The 23,581-nt window shown below is 48.5% G+C and overlaps 1 protein-coding gene across 5 annotated transcripts in view; it reads left to right on the top strand.

Moving 5' to 3' along the window:
• Positions 1-23,581, top strand: part of PDE8A (phosphodiesterase 8A) — a 96,154-nt gene that overhangs the window by 51,848 nt on the left and 20,725 nt on the right. For 3 of the 5 annotated variants that reach the window (XM_024561685.4, XM_053912405.1, XM_053912404.2), the window contains exons 2-11: positions 4,950-5,003; positions 6,425-6,615; positions 8,509-8,565; positions 9,606-9,660; positions 11,037-11,125; positions 13,326-13,404; positions 14,755-14,892; positions 19,732-19,814; positions 21,298-21,349; positions 21,456-21,498. In XM_024561685.4, the coding sequence (XP_024417453.3) occupies positions 4,950-5,003; positions 6,425-6,615; positions 8,509-8,565; positions 9,606-9,660; positions 11,037-11,125; positions 13,326-13,404; positions 14,755-14,892; positions 19,732-19,814; positions 21,298-21,349; positions 21,456-21,498 (841 nt within the window). Of the gene's footprint in view, positions 1-4,949; positions 5,004-6,402; positions 6,616-8,508; positions 8,566-9,605; positions 9,661-11,036; positions 11,126-13,325; positions 13,405-14,754; positions 14,893-19,731; positions 19,815-21,297; positions 21,350-21,455; positions 21,499-23,581 lie in introns of all 5 variants that reach the window. The other 2 variants (XM_045196410.3, XM_053912406.1) reach the window with 1 other exon arrangement.

Raw genomic sequence — 23,581 nt, forward strand, 5'->3', positions numbered from 1 at the left:
CTTGCTCTCACTGTCCCTTCTCCGCAAGTAGCCAAAGGGATCTTTTTAAAAAATAAAAATTACATCATATCACTTCCTTGTATAAAACTCTTTAGTGGTTCTTCCTGAAAACAGAATGAAACTCAAGTTTCTTGTCCTGGCTTAGAAAGCTCTGCACCTCATGGCCCCTGCCTCTCCACGGCCTCTTCTCCTACCCCCTTTGACTTCCTGCCCATGCTCCCTCCACTCCTGCTGTGGGTCCTATGTACCAGCCGTTCCCTCTGCCTGGCGCTCCTACCTCTGTTTCCTTGTGGCTGGCCCCCCTTCTCATTCGGACCTCGCCTTCTCCATTGCTGCTTTAGGCGGCCTTCCTCAACTCTGATTCTTGACTCTCCGTCAGGTCTCCCCCATTATGGAGGGATGTTATCTGCCTTGTTCTCTGTGGAATGCTCACTGCCTAGAAAGCCTTTTAACACAATGTGGCTGCTCAGCAAAGGTTCGTCAAATGGAGGAAGGCTGCTTTCCATGTTCTTGGGCTTATTTCAGCGAAGTACTGGTTGATCACTGGGTCGGTGATTTTAGGTCTTTTCCAACGGGGCACGAAAAGACCATGGGGATTAGATTCTCGGGAATTGTGTCCTGTCCCCACCATTGCCCCCTACCAGCTGTTTAGTCAGAGGACTGGAAGCAAAGTGTTTAGCACATACATAGTAGGCACTTTCTTTCTCTATTAAAACTGTACCTCGCTGTTGTTGTTTATGTTCCCCCCACTACTGCCCGCACCGGGGTCAGGCACGGGTTCTCTGCACTCCCATACCTGGCTCTGTGCTGGCTCGTGATGTGCTAGTGGGTGGCCCACACATGGCTGGATTAGTTTGGACTCTTCCCACCTAAGAACTTGGGGTCCCCTGATTCTTGTCCAGGCTGTGTCCCTTTGGTCAAGTGACCACTCTTTCCCCGGAGAGGGAGGGGGAGCAGGAGTAGGGGAAGGAGGGAGAGAGAAGATGGCCATTGGCCGGGGGGACAGTACCGTTCAGGACAAAATCTGATCCCAGTCTTTACTTCAGTCCCTAGGTTTGTAGACAATTAATGCAAATTGACTCCAGCATAACTCTAGCTTCTAATAACGGGGATGTAGGAAAAAGGGAGATGTTCTTTTGTGGTTCCTAGTGCATAGGCTTTTCAAAGATTCCTGATTCCTTCCTTCCTTTCTGTTCCGTATGAAATATACTCTGAATATGAAAACGCTCTGAGAACTGGGAGTTCTGTCTTATATACACATGTTCATGTAAAAGCTGGTATGAGTATAATTTTTAGGTGGAGTGATTCAAAAAGATTAGTTCTTGTGTGAACAGTCATTCAGACATATTTTTTGAGCACCTTGCTGGGTGCCAGGCACTGCTTTGGGTATTGGAAATATAGCAGTGGATAAAGCAGATAAATTTCTGTCTTCATAGAACTTACATTCTCCCACTAGATAATAAAGGAGATAAATAATAAGTAGTGTGGAAAATGGCGACAGAGCCACGGAGGAAGAAACAAGGCAGACAAAGGGACGGGGAGGGTCGGAGGGGTGGGAATTTTAGACGGTTGCGTTTATATATGTCTCCTCTTCCACCCATACGATGATCAAGATTCATAACCCAGTAACTTTGCCTTATAGAGTCACGTCTTAGTGATGTTAGGTCAGTTAGGCAAAGAAAGAAAAAAAAGAAACCTGATACATGTTTCATCAAAGCTTCTAATAATAATTTAGTTGATGTTTCTGTCAGCCATATTTACAAAAGTTACTTTAAAATATTAAGATATACACAGACATCCTAATCTGATACCCTAATGTTACAATCTTTTTATAACAATAAATTTAAATAAATACATAAATATTTAAAAATCCAAAAGACTAAACTCAACAACTTGTGTAATTACCAGTACCAGCCTATGAGCATGCTGTTTGTTTCTGTAATACCTAAAAATATCCATTGCTTTTGAAGCTAAAAGATTAAATCAGTGCTACATTATTAAAATTAATTAAAAAATGATTTTTCTCTTCCAAATATTAGTGTAAGAAGTAAATATTATTAAGAGAGCTGTGGCCTGAAGCACTAGGTCAGTTTGATACTGATTTTCATACACAAAGGACAGCCACAAGAATGCCAGTAGTTCCTATCCCCTATCCAGAGCCACCGAGAAGTTGTTTATTCTTTGAGGCCCCAGTGCTGACGTCAACTCACTGAGTAGTGTCATCAGATTTCCTGGTGGTGGTTATTTTGGGGGGTGGGGGGTGGAGAGTAGTTGCCAGACTTTCCTGGGCCGCTGCTTTGCTGAGGTCCCGGGAGCCGGATGTGCCCCGAAGACAGGATGTGAGGTTAGCGTGCAGTCTCACTGAGTAAATAAAGTGCTCAGTGGTGAAGTGGAATTGCCAGCACAGTGATGTTTAAATACGATATTGCTAAAATTGTACTGAGGCAAAATTCATAATCCTTAAAAAATTAACTCATGGCTTCTTTTGTTTCTTACAAGTGATGCGGTGGTGAGTTCTTTTTGTAAGTGGAGACATAAGGTTACGTTGTCCTTTGCCTGTAAAAGTTGCTTCGCCCCTTTCTCTCTACAGAGTCGTTCTCCCAGAGGGGGGAGGAGGCTTTGGCCTGGAACCAGCCCCACTGGTGTCTTGTCCCTCAGCTTGTGGCCTGTGCCGCATACACACGTACGTGTATTTCTTAAAAAGCACAACAGTCATTAACATTTGACATTGCTATTAACTGATGCCTTTAACTTTATTTTTCTCTTCCTGGTTTCCTTAATTTGGTACTGTGGACGTTCTCAAACATAGACTTGAAAACTTATGAATTCTTGTTTCATGACAAAAAGATTTAAGACTGTGAATTTTGCCTCTGAGTGAAATTTAGCAGTAATACTGGTAAGACAGTAATATATAATAAGACAGTAATAATCCTGTCTTATTATGTGGTATTTTCATTTTTATCATTTTCCAAGTAATCTGTAGGTATAATTTGCATTTCCCTCTCTGATCCAGCAATTATGTGCGTTAATATTTACAATTTTTCTAGGGGTGGGGATATTTGTTGTTGGTTTTGTTTAAATGTATGTTTTAATTTATGCTTTGATTGTATTATGGTTAAAGTATAAAAACTACATGTTTTAATTTTAAGAATATGTTTTCAAAAAAATATGTTTTCAGGTTTTCTTTGTGATCTCGTGTATCATTTGTTTTTACATTATTCATAAATATTTTCTTTCTTTCCCTTTAGACTTTTATCTATTTGATTCTTCTTATTATTAAAGATTTTATTTATTTATTTATTTTATTTATTTTTGCTGGCAGGAGAAGGGAGGGAGAAGGAGAGGGAGAGAAACATCAATGTGTGGTTGCCTCTTTTACACATCCTGACCAGGGGCCAAACTTGCAACCCAGGCGTGTGCTCTGACTGGGAATCGAACCGGCAGCCTTTCACTTTGCAGGACAGTGTCCAGCCCACTCAGCCACACTGGTCAGGGCTATTTGATTCTTCATAGCAAATTTCGTGAGTCTTCTGTGTTCGAGGCTGCGGACTGCCGTGCATACAGAGGACCATGAGCCGTCGACCTACTTCTGTATCTTACTCAGTAGCAGCCTCCCTCCTGCTGCTGGGTTTTTCTGCTCTCTTGTGGAACTGTCCCCTGCACCGAAGGAAATTAACAGAATGATTCTCCTTTTCTTTTCCCTGTCATTTTCCTCCTTCTCTTTCTTTTCCCTGAGTAGTGCCACTGTATTCTCCAAGCAGTAGGCCTGTATCATTCCTTGTTCTTTCATTCATTCATTGCTTTAAAATTTGCTCATTAAAAACCAAAAACCTCACCACTGAGAGTGGTCCCTCTCTGTGCCTCTGCTGTCCTCTGTGCACTGTGGGGCGTGAATGTGTAGATCAGACCTCCCTCTGAAGGCTCTTCTGTTGGACATCATCTCAGACACGCTGGCTCTGGCATCGGCCACGCCTCTCAGTGTGAGGCTGGCCCGTAGCTCACAGCTCAGGGGACTGGATGGTGCTGTGGGAGTCTGTTCTCCTCACTCTCCCACCCTGCCTGCCGCAGAGTCCTGCCTCTCAGCGTGAGGTCTGGAATAGTAGCGACCCTCATTCTCATGCCTCCCTCCTGAGAGATGACACTCCTACAAAGCGAATCAGGAACTGGGCCGGCATTCCATAGTTAGTAGACATCAGCTTCTAGCAGTTAAAAATATGCCTGGGCATCCCCGTCACGGAGCAGGTTTGTTCCACGTGTTTGTTTCCTGTGGATGGGCCACTGCCTGAGGGGAGAGGCTGGCCTCCGGGCAGCTGCAGGGCAGCATCTAGTTCTGCTGCTGCTGCTGTGTTGTGGGTATGCAGTCATCCCATCCCCCAGAGGCCCCTGGGAGGGTGCAGGTGCCTTCAACCCATGCAGTGTTTCTGGGAAATTGCAGAAAGGTGTCTCTTCCTCTGCGTAGGCACCCAGTGCCAGGGTTCGTCACTAGGGGCTGAGTTTGAAAGTGCCAACTGTTTCTCAAAGAGCTTTTTCGGGCCTGGAGGTCCCACGGCTCTGCCTGCCGGACACTATGGTTCGTGCACCTTTGCACTGTCTGTCATAGCAGAGACGTGGGCATGGAAGGCACCAGCGTCGGCCAGTGTCTACTAACGGGGCTCTTCATGTTGTGTCTCATTTAACCATTGGCTGAGCGAGGCTGAGTCTCTCACTTACAGTCACTCACAGGCAGGAAGAGAGACCCCGGGACCCCACTTGTCTCCTTCCCCCTCCTTGCTCTCCACCCATCCTGGGTTACCAGGAGATTCCCGGGATCCCTCTGTCTGATAACCACTTACTCTGTGTCATTCTTCTCTAGGGCAGAAACTTCACCTTCGCCTGTGGCTCTGACTAGAGAGAAAATTTTAAGCAAGCTTACTTTTTTCTTAATATTTAAACAAATCTTTTTCCTACAGGTAGCAGCTGAAGTGCAATTTGGCCCCATGAAATTTCATCCGGATCAACTCCAGGTAATGATATAAACCGTGCTGTGATTTTTCTCACGTCCATTTTCTTTAAAGAGGCGGGGAGGGAGAGGGTAGGCTTCTATGTCAGATACCGTGTTGGCGCTATAGTTATGCAAGGGAGTATACTTTTCTTAGAAATTCATGTTGAGGTATTTACAGGTGAAGAATGCCTGCAATCCACTTAAAAAGGTTGAGGATAAAGAAAGGAAGGGATAGAATTGTGTGTGTGTGCATGCATGTGCATGTGTGTGTGCATGTGTGTGTGTATGTGTTTGTAGGGAGAGGGTGGTGGCGGGGGAGCAAGTAAAGGTGGCAAATGTTAACAACCCCTGATGAAACCATAGGAAGGGTATCCTGGCATTCATTGTCATTCACAAACTTCTGTAGGTTTGAAATTTTCCAATATTAAAACAAAAAAGCATGTTCCTCCCTATGTTTCTGAATGAGCTCCAACAGCGAAAAATATCTATAAATTGTTTCATCCAAAATATTAAGACAAAAATAACCAATTGAAATTTAGTCCCAAAGTTATTTGATGTTTCCTGTGCACAAACACGTGTTCACTGTTACATTTTTTTTGAACATGTGGGAAAAGACTGGCAGAGGTGTGCTCTCCTAGTGCTTTGCATTTGTGCACACAAGTGAACTTAGAGGAACTAAGCATGGGTGGACAGGGTTTCAGTCAGCTCTGTAGCCTCTCCCGTGCCACCCTGGGCCCCAGGAGTCAGTCCAGGTCTAAAGGAGATGGAGCAGTGCTCCCCTGAAGCAGGCTGGGGGGCAAACAGCAGCCCCGAGCCTCACCGATGCGGGCCAGGCACAGGGACAGTGAGCACAGGCGCTGCCTCTTGTACCCGGTGCCATTCCTGTGTCACCTCACCGACAGGGCTTCGAGTGTAATGTTTTGGTCTACTTTAAATCTCTTCTTTTAAAAATTTAAAGTAACTTTTTTCAACTTGGAGGGATTACATAAAGTCTTGAGTCAAAACATTTAAATACATTATATAATGTATTAGTATTCTAGGAGTTTGACTGAAATATTAGCATTTGCCATCTAAGGACTTGCCTAGTTAACTTACTGTTAACTGAAGTAAGTATGTGTGTAGTTTAATTGATTTAGTTTCAGAATAAAGTGCTTAATCAAGCCTTTGATGGGTTCTGCCAGTGGGTTTACTAGCGAAAGACATAAGTATGTGATCCATGCACTTGGACTTGACCGAGAGCAGATAGAATAATAGCACTGCTTTCTAGGAGCTGAGTCGTAATGTCCCAGAGTTATGTGTAGGAGAAGGATTTATATCAACAGATTAAGTTTACTTCTGTGTACTTGACTTGGGAGTTTTCTGTGTCTTGTTAAGAAGTGAAATTCCAACATCTCTCTCTCTCTCTTTTTTTTTTTTTTAAGTGTTTCTGCTTTTTTGATTCAGGTACTTTTAGTGTTTACCAAAGAGGACAACCAGTGTAACGGATTCTGTAAGGCGTGTGAAAAAGCAGGGTTTAAGTGTACGGTCACCAAGGAGGCTCACACCGTCATGGCCTCTTTCCTGGCCAAACACCACGACATCATCATCATCGACCACAGAAATCCCCGGCAACTGGATGCAGAGGCGCTGTGCAGGTGAGCACGAGACTCAGCCCAAGTGGTCCCACCAGCATTCGTGATGATAAGGCAGCCCCGACATGCGTTAAGTTAAATTCAGTGCCCTTTAAGTTGCCTTCCAGGCATGTAAAATAAGCAAGGCATCGTTAGATTAGCACGCCATTATTTCTTCATCTGATCTTTATCTCTTGCTTTGTTTCACTTTGCTTAAAATGGTAAGAAAGTATGAATGAGGACCGTTAAGTGTTAAGGTGAAACCCAGTATGTAATTAACCACCACTGTCACCTGCATATTACTGCAACAAGTTGTTATAGTTTTCCAGATGTTTGAAAATTGTCTTCTACTGTTAGGTGAATGTGCCCTGTTTATAATACTCTCAGAATATCAGCATTAGGAGAGAATTCTGGGTAGCATACATAAATCTAAGAAAAGTAATTTAAAAAAAATTATTTGCTGCTGATGGAAGCAAGGCAAAGTGAGACATTCATTTTTACTTACTAGATTGGGGAAAGACAAATCATAATTTTAATATAAAATTTTATACATTAATTTTAAGGACATTTAAATGCTTGACTTTTGGGAGATAGAAGAGATTTGGTCTAAATATAACGGGGGTTGAAAACTGAAAAAACAGGAACAAGACATGCCCTTAGAAGGCTCTTTGCATTCCCTGTGTCTCTGTTGGGGATGTTCAGACCTCTTTACACTCGTTGTTGAAGGCCAGATATTCTGCGTGCTGTATTTCCAAATCTACCAGCTCAGGAGCCCTACCTTGCCCATCTTCTCAGTTCTGGGCACGGCATTTTCTATTAGAGGCATGGGGGTGAAGAAGATGGTGGTTCTTGCCTCTGAGGAACGAGGGCTGTAATTGGCAGGACGAGCAAGTGATGCCGGTACAGGCTCCCGTGTGCCCCCAGAGGACGTGCATACCCATTGCTGGAGGTGCCCGTGTCAGGGAGGACTGCACGCAGGGTGTCTGGGTTGAGTCCTGAAGGATGAGCAGGAGTTTTGAAGGGAAGAAAGGTGGAGAAAACATCCTGGATAAAGGGAGCAGCCCTTGCAGGGACAGGCAGGGTGTGTAGGGCTGCTCTGCTCCTTCCTGGTTTTTCTTTGGAGAGGCCTGCTTTCTTGCCCAGTGCAGGGTGAGTTCAAAGCGGTTGCACTGTCTAGTGGAGCAGTTTCTTTTCCTTCTTCTGCCCCTCTTTGTCACACTTATTTCTGCCCCCTCTGATCTCTTGGCCGGTTCCCATTCCCCAGGCTTCCTGGGGAGCTGCTGCTCCAGAAGGTTGAATTTACTGTCTGGTGAGCCTCTGCTCCGTGGTGTGATGTCTGTGGTACAGTGTCTCCTACTTTCTCAGCCAGCCCTCCATTCTTAACCTTTTCTGTCAGGGGTTGATCCCTCCTCTTTTAGACTGATGAGAACTTCTTGCCTTTCCTAGGTTAAATTTTCTGTTGTTACTGTTTTTGCCTACACTCTGCCTAGCAGTGTGTCTCTGTGCTGCCTAGCACACAGTGGGGAGCCGGCCCTTGCGTTCTCCATCCCACTGCACTCTGGCCCTCGCTGTGGTAATGCACATAAACTAGCACTGCCTTTGGTCGGAAGAAGCAGGAGGGAGGGAAAATGCTCCGCCCGAGACAACTAGGCCCACAAAGAACAGCACAGGTGGGAGGCACATGCTCTCAGTCAGTGGTTACAGTCGCGCTCCGTGAGTGTTAGGGTCCCGTGTCCAGTGATTAGGAGTTTACCCCCAAAGGAGACAGGTCAAGTAGCCAAGAAGGAGAATCCAGAGTGTGAAGGGAGCTTTTGTTCCTCCTTCTGCCTCTCCCCCAACTTTCATTGCTCCACCAAAATTATGTTTTTATTTTTTTAATTGTTTTAAATTTATTTTAAAATTTGTTTTTTTTAATAGGTCTATTAGATCCTCAAAAGTCTCAGAAAACACGGTTATTATTGGCGTAGTACGCAGGTAAGCTTTCACTTCTTTTCCTTTTTGACTTTGAAATTCGTGTGTCAGTGAAATGCTGGCTCTTGACAGAGGTCTGAAGAGCAGCTTGCAGTCTGTGACTGCACAGCTCTTGCTAGTTTGGCCTTTTCTTTCTTATGCTTTGCTTTCTTTGGCTTTGGCATCACCTTCATGGTGGGAGTTTCTACCCTTGTGCTTGGGTTTGTGATTTTGGACTGCCTTTTGCTTTGCCTTTAGCAGCCTTCTAAAGTCTGCTGTGACTTTAGAAATCAGCACAGCACTAGAGAATTCCACTCCCAAATGTACGAGTGTCTTCAGGACTATCTTCCTGGGGCCTGCTCACTCCAGGTATCTGTATCTGTCTGTCTGTATGGAGATTTGAGTTACACATGAACAGAGGACATCTTATATTTCACCCTTGCATTGGAAATAAGTAAGGAAAGGATAGAAATACGTGAGGAGAAGGGCAGTATTCAAATAAATGTTTTTGCCTTACATATTTTTATAGACAGAAGAAATATTTTCTTGAACTTGTTGCAGGGGGGAGAAGGGATTTATTCATTTTTATTGACGTGACATTGGCTCATGACATTATGTAAGTTTCATGGACGCAGCATTATGATTCGACACCTGCACGCACCACATCTTACTCATCGCCAGACTATAGCTTCTTCCCATCACTGTGCTGTTGACCCTGTTTGCCTGTCTCACCCTCCCTCGGGGATTTTAAAAAATAAACGGGCAGTAGAGTAAGATAGGAAATGATTTAGTTTAAATTAAAGTGTTTACATGTGATTACTCCTGTATTTTGACTGTTAATGTAACCTCTATATTTGAAGCATTACTATATGCTACCAAAAAGCTATACATGAAACTAAAACAGAAAACTATTTCTGATTTTATACTTTTGATTTGTATATTACTCTAACTCATCCAAAAGTACTCATTATAGGACAGTCGTAGTGTCATGTAAATTAGTGGATGAGGAAGTGAGACGTAATTGCTAAAAATCGTCTCCACCCGTTTGCTGTGTTCTCCTGAAGGGCGGACAGAGAAGAATCGTCTGTGATGCCCCTCATCGCTGCCGGCTTTACGAGGGTAGGTGCCCCTTCTCCATTGTGCAAGTGTGGCTCAGCACCAGAAAGAATTTACTCTCAGTTCAGAGCCAGCAAAGGTTTTGAATTAATTTGAAGAAAGAAAATTTGTTGTCTTTGTGCTGTGTTACATTTTGATTTAACTTTATAAGCTAGAAATCTAATAATCTATAACACCTCGCTTTCTCAATCTCTCAAAACTGCCTGTGAGAGTCCCCTTTCATGGTGTGCTCCTGAGCAGTTACCCCGGAGGGCATGTCATTATAGCGTGTGTTTGTGTACGTGCAACCTTGAGGTCAGTTCAGGCATTCTGGAAATAAGCTACGCAAACGTGGCTCCCTTCTCTCCACCCCTAGCTCTGGTCTGTTGGTTTCTCCTGGGCCTGAAGGCTGAAGGCATTGCCTGGCTGGTTGCGAGCGAGCCTTGGGGACTTGTGGGTCAAGGGTGAGGCTGACCCTTGGAGATATGTGGCCCAAGTTTATACCAATGAGACAGTCAAGAAACTTCAAACCATGGATTTAGTGTAGTGTTCTGGATGGTAGTTCTCCCAGATGTCTGCAGGAGCCAATACAGATCCTCCCCAGGGGAAGTCCCCTCATCTTTGGCCTCAGAGATTCTGCACAGATCATTGTGGGAGGGCAGCAGGCAGCACCCGGTCACAGCTGACCGGTGTGTAGGGGACAGGACGGCGAGCGAGAACCAGGGCGGAGGCAGCAGAAACACACCCTCGTGCTCCTGAGGCGCTAGACTCATCAGGTGTGAATTTAAAGCAGTTGAGCTTATTACGTGTAAAGAAATAAAATACTAAGCTTGGAAATATCTGCAAGGAATAGAAAGCTGTGAAAAGTGGCAAAGCCAATTTTAAACAGAACATAATGGAATTTTGAGAAATGAACACATAATAAATGAAAATCTTAAAACTTAAACAGCTCAGAAAAAAATATCCAGCATGCAGCTCAGAGGTAGAATAATAGAAAATAAGTTGGAGAGAGGCTAAGCAATGTGGAGCTAGAGAGTATGAGCCTAACGTGTACGTAACAGGAGTTCCAGAAGGACAGGAGAGAGAATGGGCAAAGGTAACGTGTGAAGCATTTTCCAGAACTGATGAGAGACTAGGCCACAGACTTAAAAATTCTAGCCAGTTACTGTTACTCACCCAACTGAAATTCTCTTCCCTGAAAGCCCTGCAAGGGAAGCATTTTGAAGCCCTATTTTTTTTAAAAAGTGAATTTGGTGCCCATCAGATTTCAGCTTTCATTTCCCATTCATCCTGTAAGATGTTTTTCAGACTCCAGTTAGCAAATTGAGAAGTCTGTTGAAAAGTGTTATTTTTGTTGATAGACACAGAGACTTAGAGGGGTGTGTGCTCTCTGTCCGCAGTGGTACGTGGAGAACCCGAGCCTCATGGCCTGCTACAACGAGCTGCTCCAGCTGGAGTTCGGAGAGGTGCGCTCCCAGCTGAAACTCAGGTAACTGTGCCTCTGCAAGGTGAAGACTTGGTTGGGACAGATGGCTGATGGGGTGGCTCCTCTCCTCACAAAAGACTTTTGGAGTCAGCCTGGGTGCTACACAAGTGGACATGTCAGTAGCTGGAGACTCACATTGAAAGGGGGACTACAAAATAATAGTGAATGAAACGCAAGATATAAAAATATGTACACTGAATTCTCTGTTTGGTTTTTAAGAAAAAATACTTTTAATATACACACACAGCCAACCTTTAAACATTGGTTATATCTCTGGTAGGTGACATGTTTTCCTTTCTACAATAATCACGTTATCATTTGCTGTTGATAAAGTTTTTTTAAAAAGTGAAATGGGTGAAAACCTACCTCCTTGTTATAAGCTTTCAAGAAAAGCAGAATAATTAGTGAAACTATATGAGGTTGACAGACGAAAAAAAGTCAGCCGCTCCCTGCTGAACTCCCACAGGGAATTAGGCCTCCACCCTCTTTCCCGAGTGGAGTGGAACTGTGGAGCCGGAGGCAATGGTAGAGCTGATTGTTGTCCAACTGAGATCCAGCAGCTGAGCCCCAGGGAGGTTAACTGACAACCAGGGTCCCGCCTTGTCCCTATATCTAACAGGGAGCCCCCACCTTTTCTCCCTGACTGCCCTAGTTCAGTGAACTGAGCATCGCCTGCCCCGAGGCCCCAGACTGAAAACCCCGCGTCTCCTTCACACTCCCCTAACTCCGGTCACACACCGGGTCCTCTTCGTTTTGCTTCCTAAGTCTCTGTGGAATTTGCCTCCTTATCTTCCTCTTCAGGCCATCGTCTTCCCTTACCTGGATCGTGAAACTGTCAGTTCCCTACACCGAGTCTTGACTCCTTGTCCGTTCTTCAAACCGCAGGAACACATCGCTGCCCTTGTGTTTCTGTTCTGCGGTACCCTCCCTCTGCCTTCAGGATAAACTTCAGACTCTAGGTGGTGGCCTACATGCCTCTCCGTGGTCTGTCCGCTGTCTACCCTCTGTCCTCACCTGCCAGTGTGCCCTGCTCTGTTTTCTGTGCGCCAGCTGACAGCCAGAGGGAGAGTCCACTGTGAGGGAGCTAGGGAAGCCTGAAGGGAGCAGGGACTGGGGGGTAGAGATTGGGAGCAAGAGAGTCCAGACTTGTTCTGCTGGATATTAAAATGCACTACACTGTAGCAAGCAACTTTGTGTCCAGCTAGACCATTGAAGTCTAGAACCAGGTGAGTGTGTGTCAGACTTCAGCGTGTGAGTAGTGTGCCAGTTTAAGTCAGTACAGACGGGGCGGGATTATGACAACTGGTTAACCCTTGGAAGGAGAATTGAGTTACAGCCCAGTCTCACACGTACCCCCAAATAAACTCTAGTGAGTTGCACTCGGCATGACAGAGGAGCCAGATTCCATGAAAGAACAGAATCAGATTAGACAACATAAAAATGTTCAGTGTGTCTACAGTTTTAAAAATAACACGCCTTAAATAATGTGAAAAATTTAGACAACTAGGGAACCCAAGTTGGGAAAAATACATTCCCACATCCATGTTTCTCTCCTGTGGCCCCCCCAACCCCCCTGCCTTCCTCTCTGTAAAATCAGTACAAGTACCCTAGGGTGAGGATTACAAATAAACGTGTCTTCAAACACCAAGGACATGGGAGCGCTCTCATGAAATGAGGCTAAGTGAACACAGCAGAAGGTAAAGCCAGTCACCCCGATGATCCCAACTTCAGAAAAGCATTCGTTTAAAACAGTGGCTCCCAATCACTGGCTGCCTCCTTTCTGCCGGGCTCTGTGTTGGGTTCTTGGCCGTTCCCGCCTGGGTCGCCTCATGAGGACTCTTCAGATGGTGGGAGGGGAGACTTGGGGAGTTTCAGTTTCGTGCCCAGGGTCCCACAGCCAGGGAAGGGCTGTGATTCAAACCCTGGAGTGTGTTGCACCCCGCCCCGGGGTCCTCAGACGGGGAGGAAGGGCACCACGGTGTGCCTGGTCTTGGCCCACGTGGTGGTATTGGGGGAGGAGGTGATCTCTTCTTTATGCTTTTTAATATTTCCTCCCCTCTTTTTTGGATTAGCATTCGTTACCTTTATAAGCAGACAAAAAGCACATTTAAGCAAGTTGATGTTATACCCAGGGATTGGATTGGATTGTGTAGTACTTACATTAATCTGTCCTTTTTTTTTTTTTTTTCTCCTACCCATAAAGGGCTTGTAACTCAGTATTCACTGCATTAGAGAAAAGTCAAGAGGCAATTGAAATTATAAGTGAAGACCACCTTATACAGGTTTGTTACTTTGGAAGTTCTGTCCTTCTGTGTGTGTTGGTTCTCATTTTTGGGACTGAACCCCTGCAATATGATTTTTTTTTTCTTTTTGAAGTTCAAGAGACCAGTTTTCTCCCTAGAGGATTATCAGAACAAAGTCTTTAAAATGTGTAACTTAAAATAAGTTCCCTATGAGTAAGACAAGGTACTAATAATTACTTTTTTGTTTAAGGGGAGACTTATCCAGAACTATTCCCGGCGCGGGTGGGTAGAGGGGACCGGTGGCACAGCGGGGATGACCGCAGGTCTGCGGGTTCTCGCCTTTCTTACGGTTTTTGAAGGTAGTTTACACCTATAGAAATTTACTAGAAACTACTTAAAACTTCAAAAATAACCTGCTAATTACTGAACAAATCACCCATTATTAGCAAAGTGGGTTTAGGTCAGTGACCCCCGACAACAGGCTTGCGCTTTTAGGTAACACCAGGAGAGGGCTGTCCCGGAGAAATGTCCCTTGTGTCTGAGGACACAGCTGCACTTGGACTGAATTCTGAGCACCCGGTCCTTCCCGTCACTCTAACTTATGACTCTCTTGATGAAGAGCTGAAGTCCACACTGAGCAGCTGGGGCCCTGAGGGGCAGCGCAGTGGGTGAGGGCCCAGGCTCAGTGTCAGACAGGCCTCGGCCTGTCCTGGCAGAGTGTCTTTGGGAGGGTTACGTAATCTGTCTGCGTCTGCCTGTCATCTGTACGAATGGGAGAAGTATTAACGCCAATGACAACCTGCCTTTCCTAAGGATGTTCTGAGGACCAAATGAGTTGCTGTGTGTGAAGTGCTTACTGTAGCGCCTGCCAAGGAAAATAGACAGTTTCAAGTGTTATTTTGTCATCATTTTTGTTATTATTAGCACATGCCTAGCTTTCCCATACATTTTCCTCTGGTCTTGTAGGCCTATTTGAAATTTAACTGTAAAGCCTCATACTTGCAGACACCTCTTCGTTCACAGCCTGCTTTCCAAACACATTGTTCATTTGCCTCACACGACAGAGGCAAGATAAACGTCTCCTTCCCACCAAACAGATGCTTTATTCCACCGAGTGTGATCTGAGCAGCCCCTGGCCTGTCCCCGGGGCTCTTCCCTCTGCTGGTGTTTCAGTGGGCGGGGACAGGGACATTGCAGAGAGGCTTCTCGGGACTCCAGGGCTGTTCAGGGGTTGCGCTCTTGTGGCTTCAGAACTGTGTGGTGAGCTCCAGGCTCCCGAGCTGCAGCGGGGAAACATGGTGGCTGAGTGAATAGTCTTTATTGTCCTTTTTTCAAAATTTTTTTATTTCACCAGATGCTTTTTTTTTTTTTTTTTTTTTGCCTCCCCAGTATGCAAATCCTGCATTTGAAACAACAATGGGCTATAAATCAGGTGACTTAATAGGGAAGGAGTTAGCAGAAGTGCCTATAAATGAAAAAAAGGCAGATTTGCTCGATACTATAAATTCATGCATCAAGACCGGGAAGGTAAGTGAGAGGTTAGTACCTTTTTTACTTTAACGTAACAGAGACGGAAGGAAGGAGACTTAGCGTTCATTGCGCATTGCCTGTGCCAGGTAATCTCAGCCTCACTCTTCCCAGCAGGGCAGGAGAGGAGTGTAGAGGTGCTTTTCCCTGTTATTCCCATTTTGCAGATGAGGAAACTGAGGCCGAGAAAGTCTGTAATATGATCAACCAGTAATCAGAGTAGCTTTCATTGACACTTACAGGCATTGTTATCATCTTTGTAACGACTACATTGATCTTTCTAATAGTTGATCCTCTAAGTGGCGGGTATAGGCGGATGGTCTGGGTGAAGGATCCCCACTGAAGGGGCACATTCTTGGGGCACCTCTGAGCCCCGCGGTTCTGTGAGCCTGTTCACTCGTGCAGCGTTTTTTAGAAATGTGTCCTGTGTGCCAGGCACTCTGCTGGATTCTGGTTTGGCAGGAAGACCAAAATGCTAAGTCCTGCCTTAGAGAACTCATATTCCAGGGAGCCAGCCAGCCAGACAGCTGAGAGGGGCCACTGCTCGGGCGTGTAAGGAGGCCCGTGAGTGCGGCGCTGGAGGGCGGACAGAGGGAAGGCGGGCCGGCCTGCGAGAAACTCTCCCTCTCTGATCTGTGGCTTCCGACACTTCCTAGGTTTTAAAATATGGGCAGAAGTAAATGCTCCTGCTTTTCATAGACATTCTCAGTTTTTCCTGCTGGGCTCACCTCACCCTTTGGAAGCTGGGTGGGGACTGTTAATGTGATCACTGAAACAAACTGGAGGAACTGGTGACCTGCTTTCCTGCTCGCTGTGGAGGCCCCCGTGGAAGCGACACCCTTTCCCCTGTGGCCAGTGCTGCCCCACTACAGAAAAGGGCAGTCTGCTGTGGGGCTGGGGCGCCTTTCGAAGCTCATGACCCACGTGCTTGGGCCCCTCAAAGACACTGTGAGTGGGTGTGTGTCTCTCTGCTTTTCCGTGGCTCTGAGCACACGATGGTGATTTCTCACTAGAAAGAAATGACGTCTGAGGTGGATGGAGGGGCCCTCAGGTGTCAGGCACACCACCCAGGTTAGAGCCAGTATTCCATCCTCCCTTGAGCAGGGTGTCCCCAGAAGCAAGGTACAGGGCAGCCATTGCCTGAGACCCGGCAGCCTGGAGGGGGCTTTGCCGTGGCCTTCCAAGTCCTGGCACGTAGGCCCCGTGCTGCCCCTGGATCGGCCTGCAGTGCAGGTGTGAGCTTCATACGGGCAGGAGCCAGGGGTGCTGGCCCTGGTGTGCCTTGACCTGACGGTAGTTACGCTCGGGTGGCCGGCAGGGGTGGAGAGGGCCCTGCGGCTGGTGAGCTGTTGGCCCAGGGTCTTCCAACTCCAGGCGAGAAGCATTTCACCCTTGAGTTACGCTGCTGGGCACCAGGTACAGGTACAAAGGGCCTGGAACTGGAACAGGAGGAGACATATTCTCCAAGCTCCCTGTTGACTGTGAGTAGAGAGGTCTGGAGATGACCACATTTCTGACCTCTGGAGCACTTTATTTCGAAGAGGAGCCTGGTTAGTTTGTGTGTGCTCTGAGCGCTTGGGAAGAGAGAAAAAGTAGCCATTTGTCCTGTGTTGGTGACTCGCTTGTTGTCTGGCAGCGCCGAGGTGGCAGGACGGGGCGTGTAGCTGGGCAAGGTTTGCAGGTGACAGAATGTGCAGCCTTTCTAGTGGCTCTCCCCAGGGGAATCGGGGCCCGGGCCAGTGGTGCCCTGGTGAGCGGGGAGAGTTCACACGTGCGCTGGAAACCCAGTCGAGGCTTAGGAAGGGGTTTTAAGTGATGGGTGGGGGCTTTTGAGTGTCAGATTCTGGGGGTGCCTGTCAGTCAGATAGTCCTGGGGGCAGAGGAGAAATTCTGACGTTCAAGCAGAGAACGCTGTGAACACCATCTCTCCAGATGCCCTCTGCCCACTGTCCTCAACAGACGGCTCCTCTGTGGGGGCTGATACTGTGGGGGCCTTTGTTTCCAGGCCGCACCCCCATGCTCCCCTGGGCCCCACATGTGTGCTCTGACCTCGCCTCCCCTCCCACCTCCCCAGGGCTTCTCCATCAGGACTATAGGACCCAGCCTCTCATCTTCTCCGACACCTGGGCCTCCACTGCTCTTCTCTTTCAGAGAGTTTGAATTTTTTGCCTCAGAAATCGGGTCTTGTAGGTGCTGAGTGAACGTTGGCTGCTCCGCCCCCACCCGGGACATTGCGGATGGCTGCGGAGCCTTTATCCTTTCACAGCTGTTCACCCTGGTCCCTGTGACTCTTGTGCTTCCCTCCCCCACGGATCCCCATCTTCTCCAACTCTGCATCTGTATCCCCCGAGCTCACCAGGGCTCTTTGACCGGCCCTCTGCAGCCCTGCGGTCTCTGCTCGAACTCCGCCCTCACAGTTGCCTGCACTTGGAGCCCTGGGGTGGCTCTGGTTCCCCTGCCTCCCTTTGGTCTCTTCCATCACATCCATCATTAAGCCTGATGTCTGCTAAGCCCCTGCCTTTGAGTGTCCACTGCCTGGGCCTGACCTTGTTCGGGGCCTTTCGCACCCTGGGCTTGTGCTGGCTGAATCCAGCTGGACTCCTGCTCCCACAGCCCCAGCCTCCAGTTTGTCCACCTACAGTGCTGAGTGACGAGGCTTGCCTGCCACCTTTCTGGCCCTGTCACCCACTGCGTATGGAGCTCATATCCCTCAGCCGGGCTCCCAGGGCTCTGTTGTCTGACCTCGGCCTGCCTTTTCTCTCCATCAGTGGAAGTTCATCTGTTCTGACTGTTCACCACAGGCGGGCACTGTGCTAGCCCTGGGGTAGGGCGGCGGCGGTTTAATTAAGGTGATGAGCACCGAGAGGGACTGTCTCAACAGACACCCGGCGTGCTGCAGCGCCCGGCCCAGAGCTGGAGGGCAGTGGGGGCCCTCGTGCAGTTCAGGGGGGGGCACGGCTGGAGGGGGTAGCCTGTGTGGAGCCCTGCGTGAGAAGCAGGCCTATGCCGAGCGCCACGACCTTGCGTGGAGTTCGTGTGCATTTAAACTACCGGGTGGCATCTTCCTGACAGCATTCTATGGCAGAGCTTGGCTATTCTCAGGAACTGAAACTTATGAATTTCTGATAGGTCAATACTTTAAAGTATATTTTTGATAAGAAATAGGATCTATGACAAGTAAATAGCTTTTGTTTCCACTGGTGACCAGAAAGCTTACAGGCCACTGTTACCCCAGTGAAGTCGTTGCTGACCCGCCCTGCTCTGAGGGCTGGACCGTGCAGCTCTGGCCGGTGGCCGACCGCTGCCCGCGTCTTTCAGAAGGGACTGGAGGAAATCCTAAAAGTGCTCTTAAAGTGTGGATTGACTGGTTGAATTGGGCTCTCGTATTTCTCCCACTCTTTTTAAAATCTAACAGCTCTTTCAAGAGACAATTCACAGCCTGTACAATTTGTACATTTAAAGTACGTGGTTCAGGGGTGCTTTATGCTCAGACTTGGGCAAACACCACCACACCCAGTCTCCTGTCTTTCTCTGGATAGAGAGCTTCAGCTGTAACTCTCAGGCCTGTCTGCTGAGGTGCAAACATGGAGATGGAGAACAGGGCGTGCGTTTCTGCCTGGGATCCCTGTTTAGTCCTTGCCTGTTTCCTGTGTGCCAGCCACCACTGAGACCTTAGTAGTGCCCGCACATCCCTCCTGCCCCTGGGCAAGTGGGCACCAAGCTGGTCTCTCCAGCTCTTTTTGAGTTCATTGCTTTGTTGGTGCGTATTGTTTTCAGAAGTATGCCAGGAAGCGTCTGTGACCGTCCTCTGCTCTGTCCGTGTCCTGGTTTCTCTCGGATCCCCTCTCCCAGAGGAGTCTGAGCATGAGACTTTACCATTGGCATTTGTGTTCAGCTCGCCACGCCCCAAGCCTGGGAGACTTCAGGGCTGAGTTTCTCTAAGGGTCTGTACAGGAGATTGGAGCTGAGCCACCCAGGCTGCCGTGGGGTGCCTCAGCTCAAGTCCTGTGGGACTCGTGATGGCTGAGGTTGTTCAGCACCCTGTGAGTTGTGTCCTTCAGTGGGTTTTAGGGATTGTTACAGCTTGAGAACCCTTGGTGACTTTTGGAGGAATTCAGAATCTTTTAGGTGGTAACCAGTGCAGGCTTCTCCCAGGCCTCTCCCACCTCCTCAAGAGCAGGGGTGCCACCTGCAGCCCCATCCCGCACGCAGCTGCTCCCGAGGCTGCGGTTCTGCTTGGGAAGAATGCCTCTGTCTTGTCTGACCTGCGAGCGCGACTGGTGCGGTGGCAGCCCTGCTTTCTAAGGTCTCACCTCTCTGTTCTGCCTGAGCCCGGTCCTGGCCGTTGCCTCCTCATCCCCACCCAGATGCAGAGGGTCCGAAAGCCGCCCCCCGGTCCAGATGGTGGTAGCAGCCCAGCCTGCTAGTGGCCACAGAACGTTCCCTTCTCTTCCTAGTCCTGTTCTCCCCTCCCAAATGCGGGGCCAGGGGCCACACGCCCCTCACCCCACTGTAGCAGGTAGGAGCCATGAGGGGAGGAACCTGTGTGGTGAAGTGAGGGGGTTCGCTTCCCTCGAGGGGCAGGGACCTCTTCTGCCAGCAAATGGGATGCACGTGCCCGCTCAGTGTGGTGACCAGCTTCTGTCAGCAGCCAGGAGGAGGTGGGCTTGGGAGGGTAAAAAAGAATTGTCAGATTGCCCAAAATTGTATTTGGGGCTAAAGATACCTTTTATGCTAATTACCTGTGCAACGGGAAATGGATTGGAACCAGGAGTGGAAAATGTTCTTAGATTCATGTTTTGAACACAAAGTGTAATGATGCTTACATTCCATTTATAGGAGTGGCAAGGAGTTTACTATGCCCAAAACGGAGATAATGTGCAACAAAGTGTGAAGATAACACCTGTCATTGGACAGGGAGGGTAAGTGGAGAAAACGAGCACTCCAATCAACACACCGTGTTTGGCTTGTGGTAAAATGTGCTTTGAATACTTAAGTTAAGAACTGCATGCAGAAATTTTAAAGAAAGACTTGAAATAGGTCAGGGGTCGTCAAAGAAGGGCCTTCCGGGGTGGCTGCCTCATGCCTGCAGCCTGCCCCCCAGGCCCCAGAACCTCCAGCAGATGTGCGGGAACGAACACCCTGGACCTGGGAGGTCCCTCTGTGAGGCCCTGCGGTCGGAACACTGACTGGCGGCTCCCCACGTGTAATCGGTTTCCATCTGATCTGATAGCCTGTGTGTTACTGCCGCATAGAGTTACCAATTGAATTAACATTCTAAATACTGTCATTTATGGGAACTCCCATAAGACAGATGTGACTACAGATTGGGAAGCAGTGTATCAGGAGCCTAAAAATCTGTGGTTTTTCTCAGAATCTGTGCTAAGTCACATAGAACAACGGGAAAGTGTGACTATGTTACAGAACACCCAGCAGTAAAATGTGCAACCATTAGAAATGATAGAAAAGTAAATTACAAGGAAAAGTGCTTATGACAAATGCAGAAATCAAACTGTAAAACCACACCTAGCGTGTGGTCTCAGACCTGAAAATGGAGAAAGGGAAAGGGAAGAGGAGGCGGTGTGGCAGCGGGGGTCCTCACACCTGCGCCTCTCGTGCCTGCTAGACAGTCCTTCACGTTGTGCTCTCCACTGTCTCCCCGCTCCAGATCAGGAAACGGAGGCCTGCTGGTGCGGGTGCGGGTGCGGCTGCCAGGGCCTGACAGAGCCAGGCTGAGGCCTCCGGGCTCACGTGCTCAGTCACCAGGCTTTGCTGCCAGTTGGCGGTGGCCTTAGGCAGATGGGAGTGTGTGGGCTCTCTGTTCTGACTCTTTGCTTTTTTATGTCCTTTCCAAATTTTTTTTGTGATAAGCATACAGGTGTTTGATTATCAAGGGGAAAAACGGGGAAAAAAAATCAAAGGAACAGTAAGTGAGGAGAGTCAGCAGCTTCTGAGATAAGGCCTGGGGGCTTTGCCGTCAGCAGAGCTGACCGAGGAGGGCCTCAGTGGCCTCCGGCTGTTCCCCTGAGTGGCTGTGACCGGATGGCTCAGGGGAGCGTGAGTGACATCGATAGGAGGGCCGTGAAATGCAAACACAGTAGTGAGGGACTGCAGGCTTCTGGCTGGTTAACGTGCAGTACGTTTTTAAACACATAGGTATTTTTTATTGTACGTTATGATGACTTGGAAGGATTTTGTCGTTTTTACTGAAGAGTCAACTTCTCTTCAGCAGACACCGCAGGGTGAGTGTAGACTCTGCTACTGGTGGTCTTGGCCACAGGCCAGAGGAGCGCTTTTCTCAGAGAACTTTGTGAGAGAGCGATGCTCTTTTGATAATGAAAGAATAGCTGTGTAACCATTAGAATAGAGTCGGGAGAGCAATAACGCCTTGTTTTCTACTTGCAGAAAAATTAGACACTATGTGTCCATTATCAGAGTGTGCAGTGGCAACAATAAGGTACGTAAGGGACCCCTTGGGCCCCCCCCGGCTGCCCCCCAGCAAGATTCCTCTTAATTGCATTCTTAGGTAATCAGAACTAATGGCTTTTAAAATTTATTTTTAGGCTGAGAAAATAGCTGAATGTGTTCAGTCTGACAGTCACACAGGTATGATGCTCCATATTCATTCTTAGGGTTCACTGAGCTTTTGAAAAAAATGAAGTGAAAACAGCCCCTTACTCCGACTGTTTCCTGGGACCAGGCAGCACCTCTCTCACCAGCTCCCCGGGCTGGTCTGCGAGGTGCAGCCCTGACCATGTGAGGGCTTTCTAACAGGTGTCCCTGGGGAGGGAACTGGTCACCCCAAGTGCGTGAACTTACATGGAAACGTGTTCAGTGAGTGTGGTTTGTCGGCCTGATGGGCGCTGTGAGGGGCAGGAGTGTCAGGTGTCAGGCTATGGACGTTAGCAGGGATGTCTGCACCCGACAGTAGTCACTGCCAGCCTACAGGGAGGGGGCTGGACGCCTTCACACTTGCCCCACCTGGTACCTGTCTCCTGGGCCTCGGACCCCACCTGCTCATCCCACATCTGTGTGACTGCAGATGGTCCAGGGAGGGGACTGTCTCCCTTTCCTCTGCTGTCAGGGACTTGCTTTCCTCCGCTGCGGGCAGCTCATTCATTCCTTCCTGGAACATGGCCCTCGCCTTTTCTGAGTGTGCGCTGTGCGCAGCCTCTGTGCTGAGTGTTGAATCGAAGCCTTGTAACACCCCGATGGGTGGGCACGTTGTAGACGAAGCTGCCTTTCTCCAGAGAAGGAGATGGAAAGGCTAACCCGTTTGCCCACGGATACCCATCTAGGCAGTGGCGGGCTGGCACTCAGTCTAAGCAGCCGGCTCCAGCAGCCTGGAGCACCCAGTGGGGTGGTTCTTGTGGGGTCCCCAAGAGCATGCGGGGCTTTCATGTGAAGAGAAGAGGTATGTTGATACTGAGGGACACGTGGCAAGTGATGGGAAGAGATTGGTAGTGAGTGACAAAGGACCAGGGCTGTCATGGCACCTCAGAGGAAGAGGGGAAAGTCCCAGACGGGGACAGGTAGCTTTGAATAACAGAGAACGTGGAAGGAAAAGCATTCCAGAAATAAGAACAGGCTCAGAAGAGGGGAAGGTACAGAGTGTGTTCTAGAAAGAGCAAGGATGAAATCTCACTGGCATGCAGGATGCTGGGAGGCAGGTGATGGTTTTCATCTGCAGGCAGCGGAGCCTGAGGATGTAAGAGCCTCAGAGTAGTGTGACGCCTGAGCTCTGAGAAGCTAGAGCACGTGTGTGACAGATTATGTGGAAGGAGGGGCCAGAGGCAGGAGTGCCAGTATTGAGTCTGGAGCAGCAGCAGAATCAGGTGGAGATGGTGGGAAGAGAGGTGGGGGGTGTCGGGGAAGATGGTGAGGGACCAGAGTGACGAAAGCAAGCGAGAGCAGCCTCAAGCTGTGCAGCCTGGACAGGGAGCGTGTGGCGATCTGGCCGGGGAGGGTAACTGGAAGGCAGTACTCGAAAGGCCCCAGGCTCACGTGTTCACTTGTCTGCTCATTCATTCTGCAAAGTTCTGTCAGGTGCTGGCTGGGCACCACAGCCCCCGTTTCTGTGTGCTGCAGAGACATTAGGGCGGGGGATGTAAGATTTGCTGCCAGCAAAGCATCAGCAGGTAGTGCAGATGTGGAATTGATGAGATTGAGCAGGGGTGATGAAGGGGCATGGACATGGAGGTGACCCAGGAGGAGGTGGCAGGAAAAGGCGGGGAGAAGGCAGGTTCCTGGAGGCGTGCACTGGGGTCAGAGGGAGCGGGAACCTGCTGGGTGGCCCTGAGTCAGGGAGGGGAGAGTGTGGACATGCCGATTGTGGTCAGGGCCAAACTGCACAGAGGAACGGGGTTGGCGAGAGCAGGGCCGGACGTGGCTTTTGCACCCAAGAGCTCATCAGTAACATGGAGAAATGCAGGTTCCGGAGCCAAGTGCAGGGGCAGGGGGTCAGGAGTGGAGGCTGCCAGCATAGGTCCAGCACAGCCGTAACCCTTACACTACAAGGTCAGGGAGTGCCTTTACTTGGATTTTTAAAAAATATTTAGACTAGCCCTGTGAGGTACACATGGCCATTACTGGCATTTCTTTAGTCAGAGAAAGACCCTGAGGTTCAGAAGGGTTAAATGACAGCCTAGCGTCGGGCAGCCGATAAACGACAGAGCTGGGACTGGAAGGC

Source organism: Desmodus rotundus, chromosome 10 (genome assembly GCF_022682495.2).
Source record: "Desmodus rotundus isolate HL8 chromosome 10, HLdesRot8A.1, whole genome shotgun sequence".
Classification (NCBI taxonomy): Eukaryota; Metazoa; Chordata; class Mammalia; order Chiroptera; family Phyllostomidae; genus Desmodus; species Desmodus rotundus.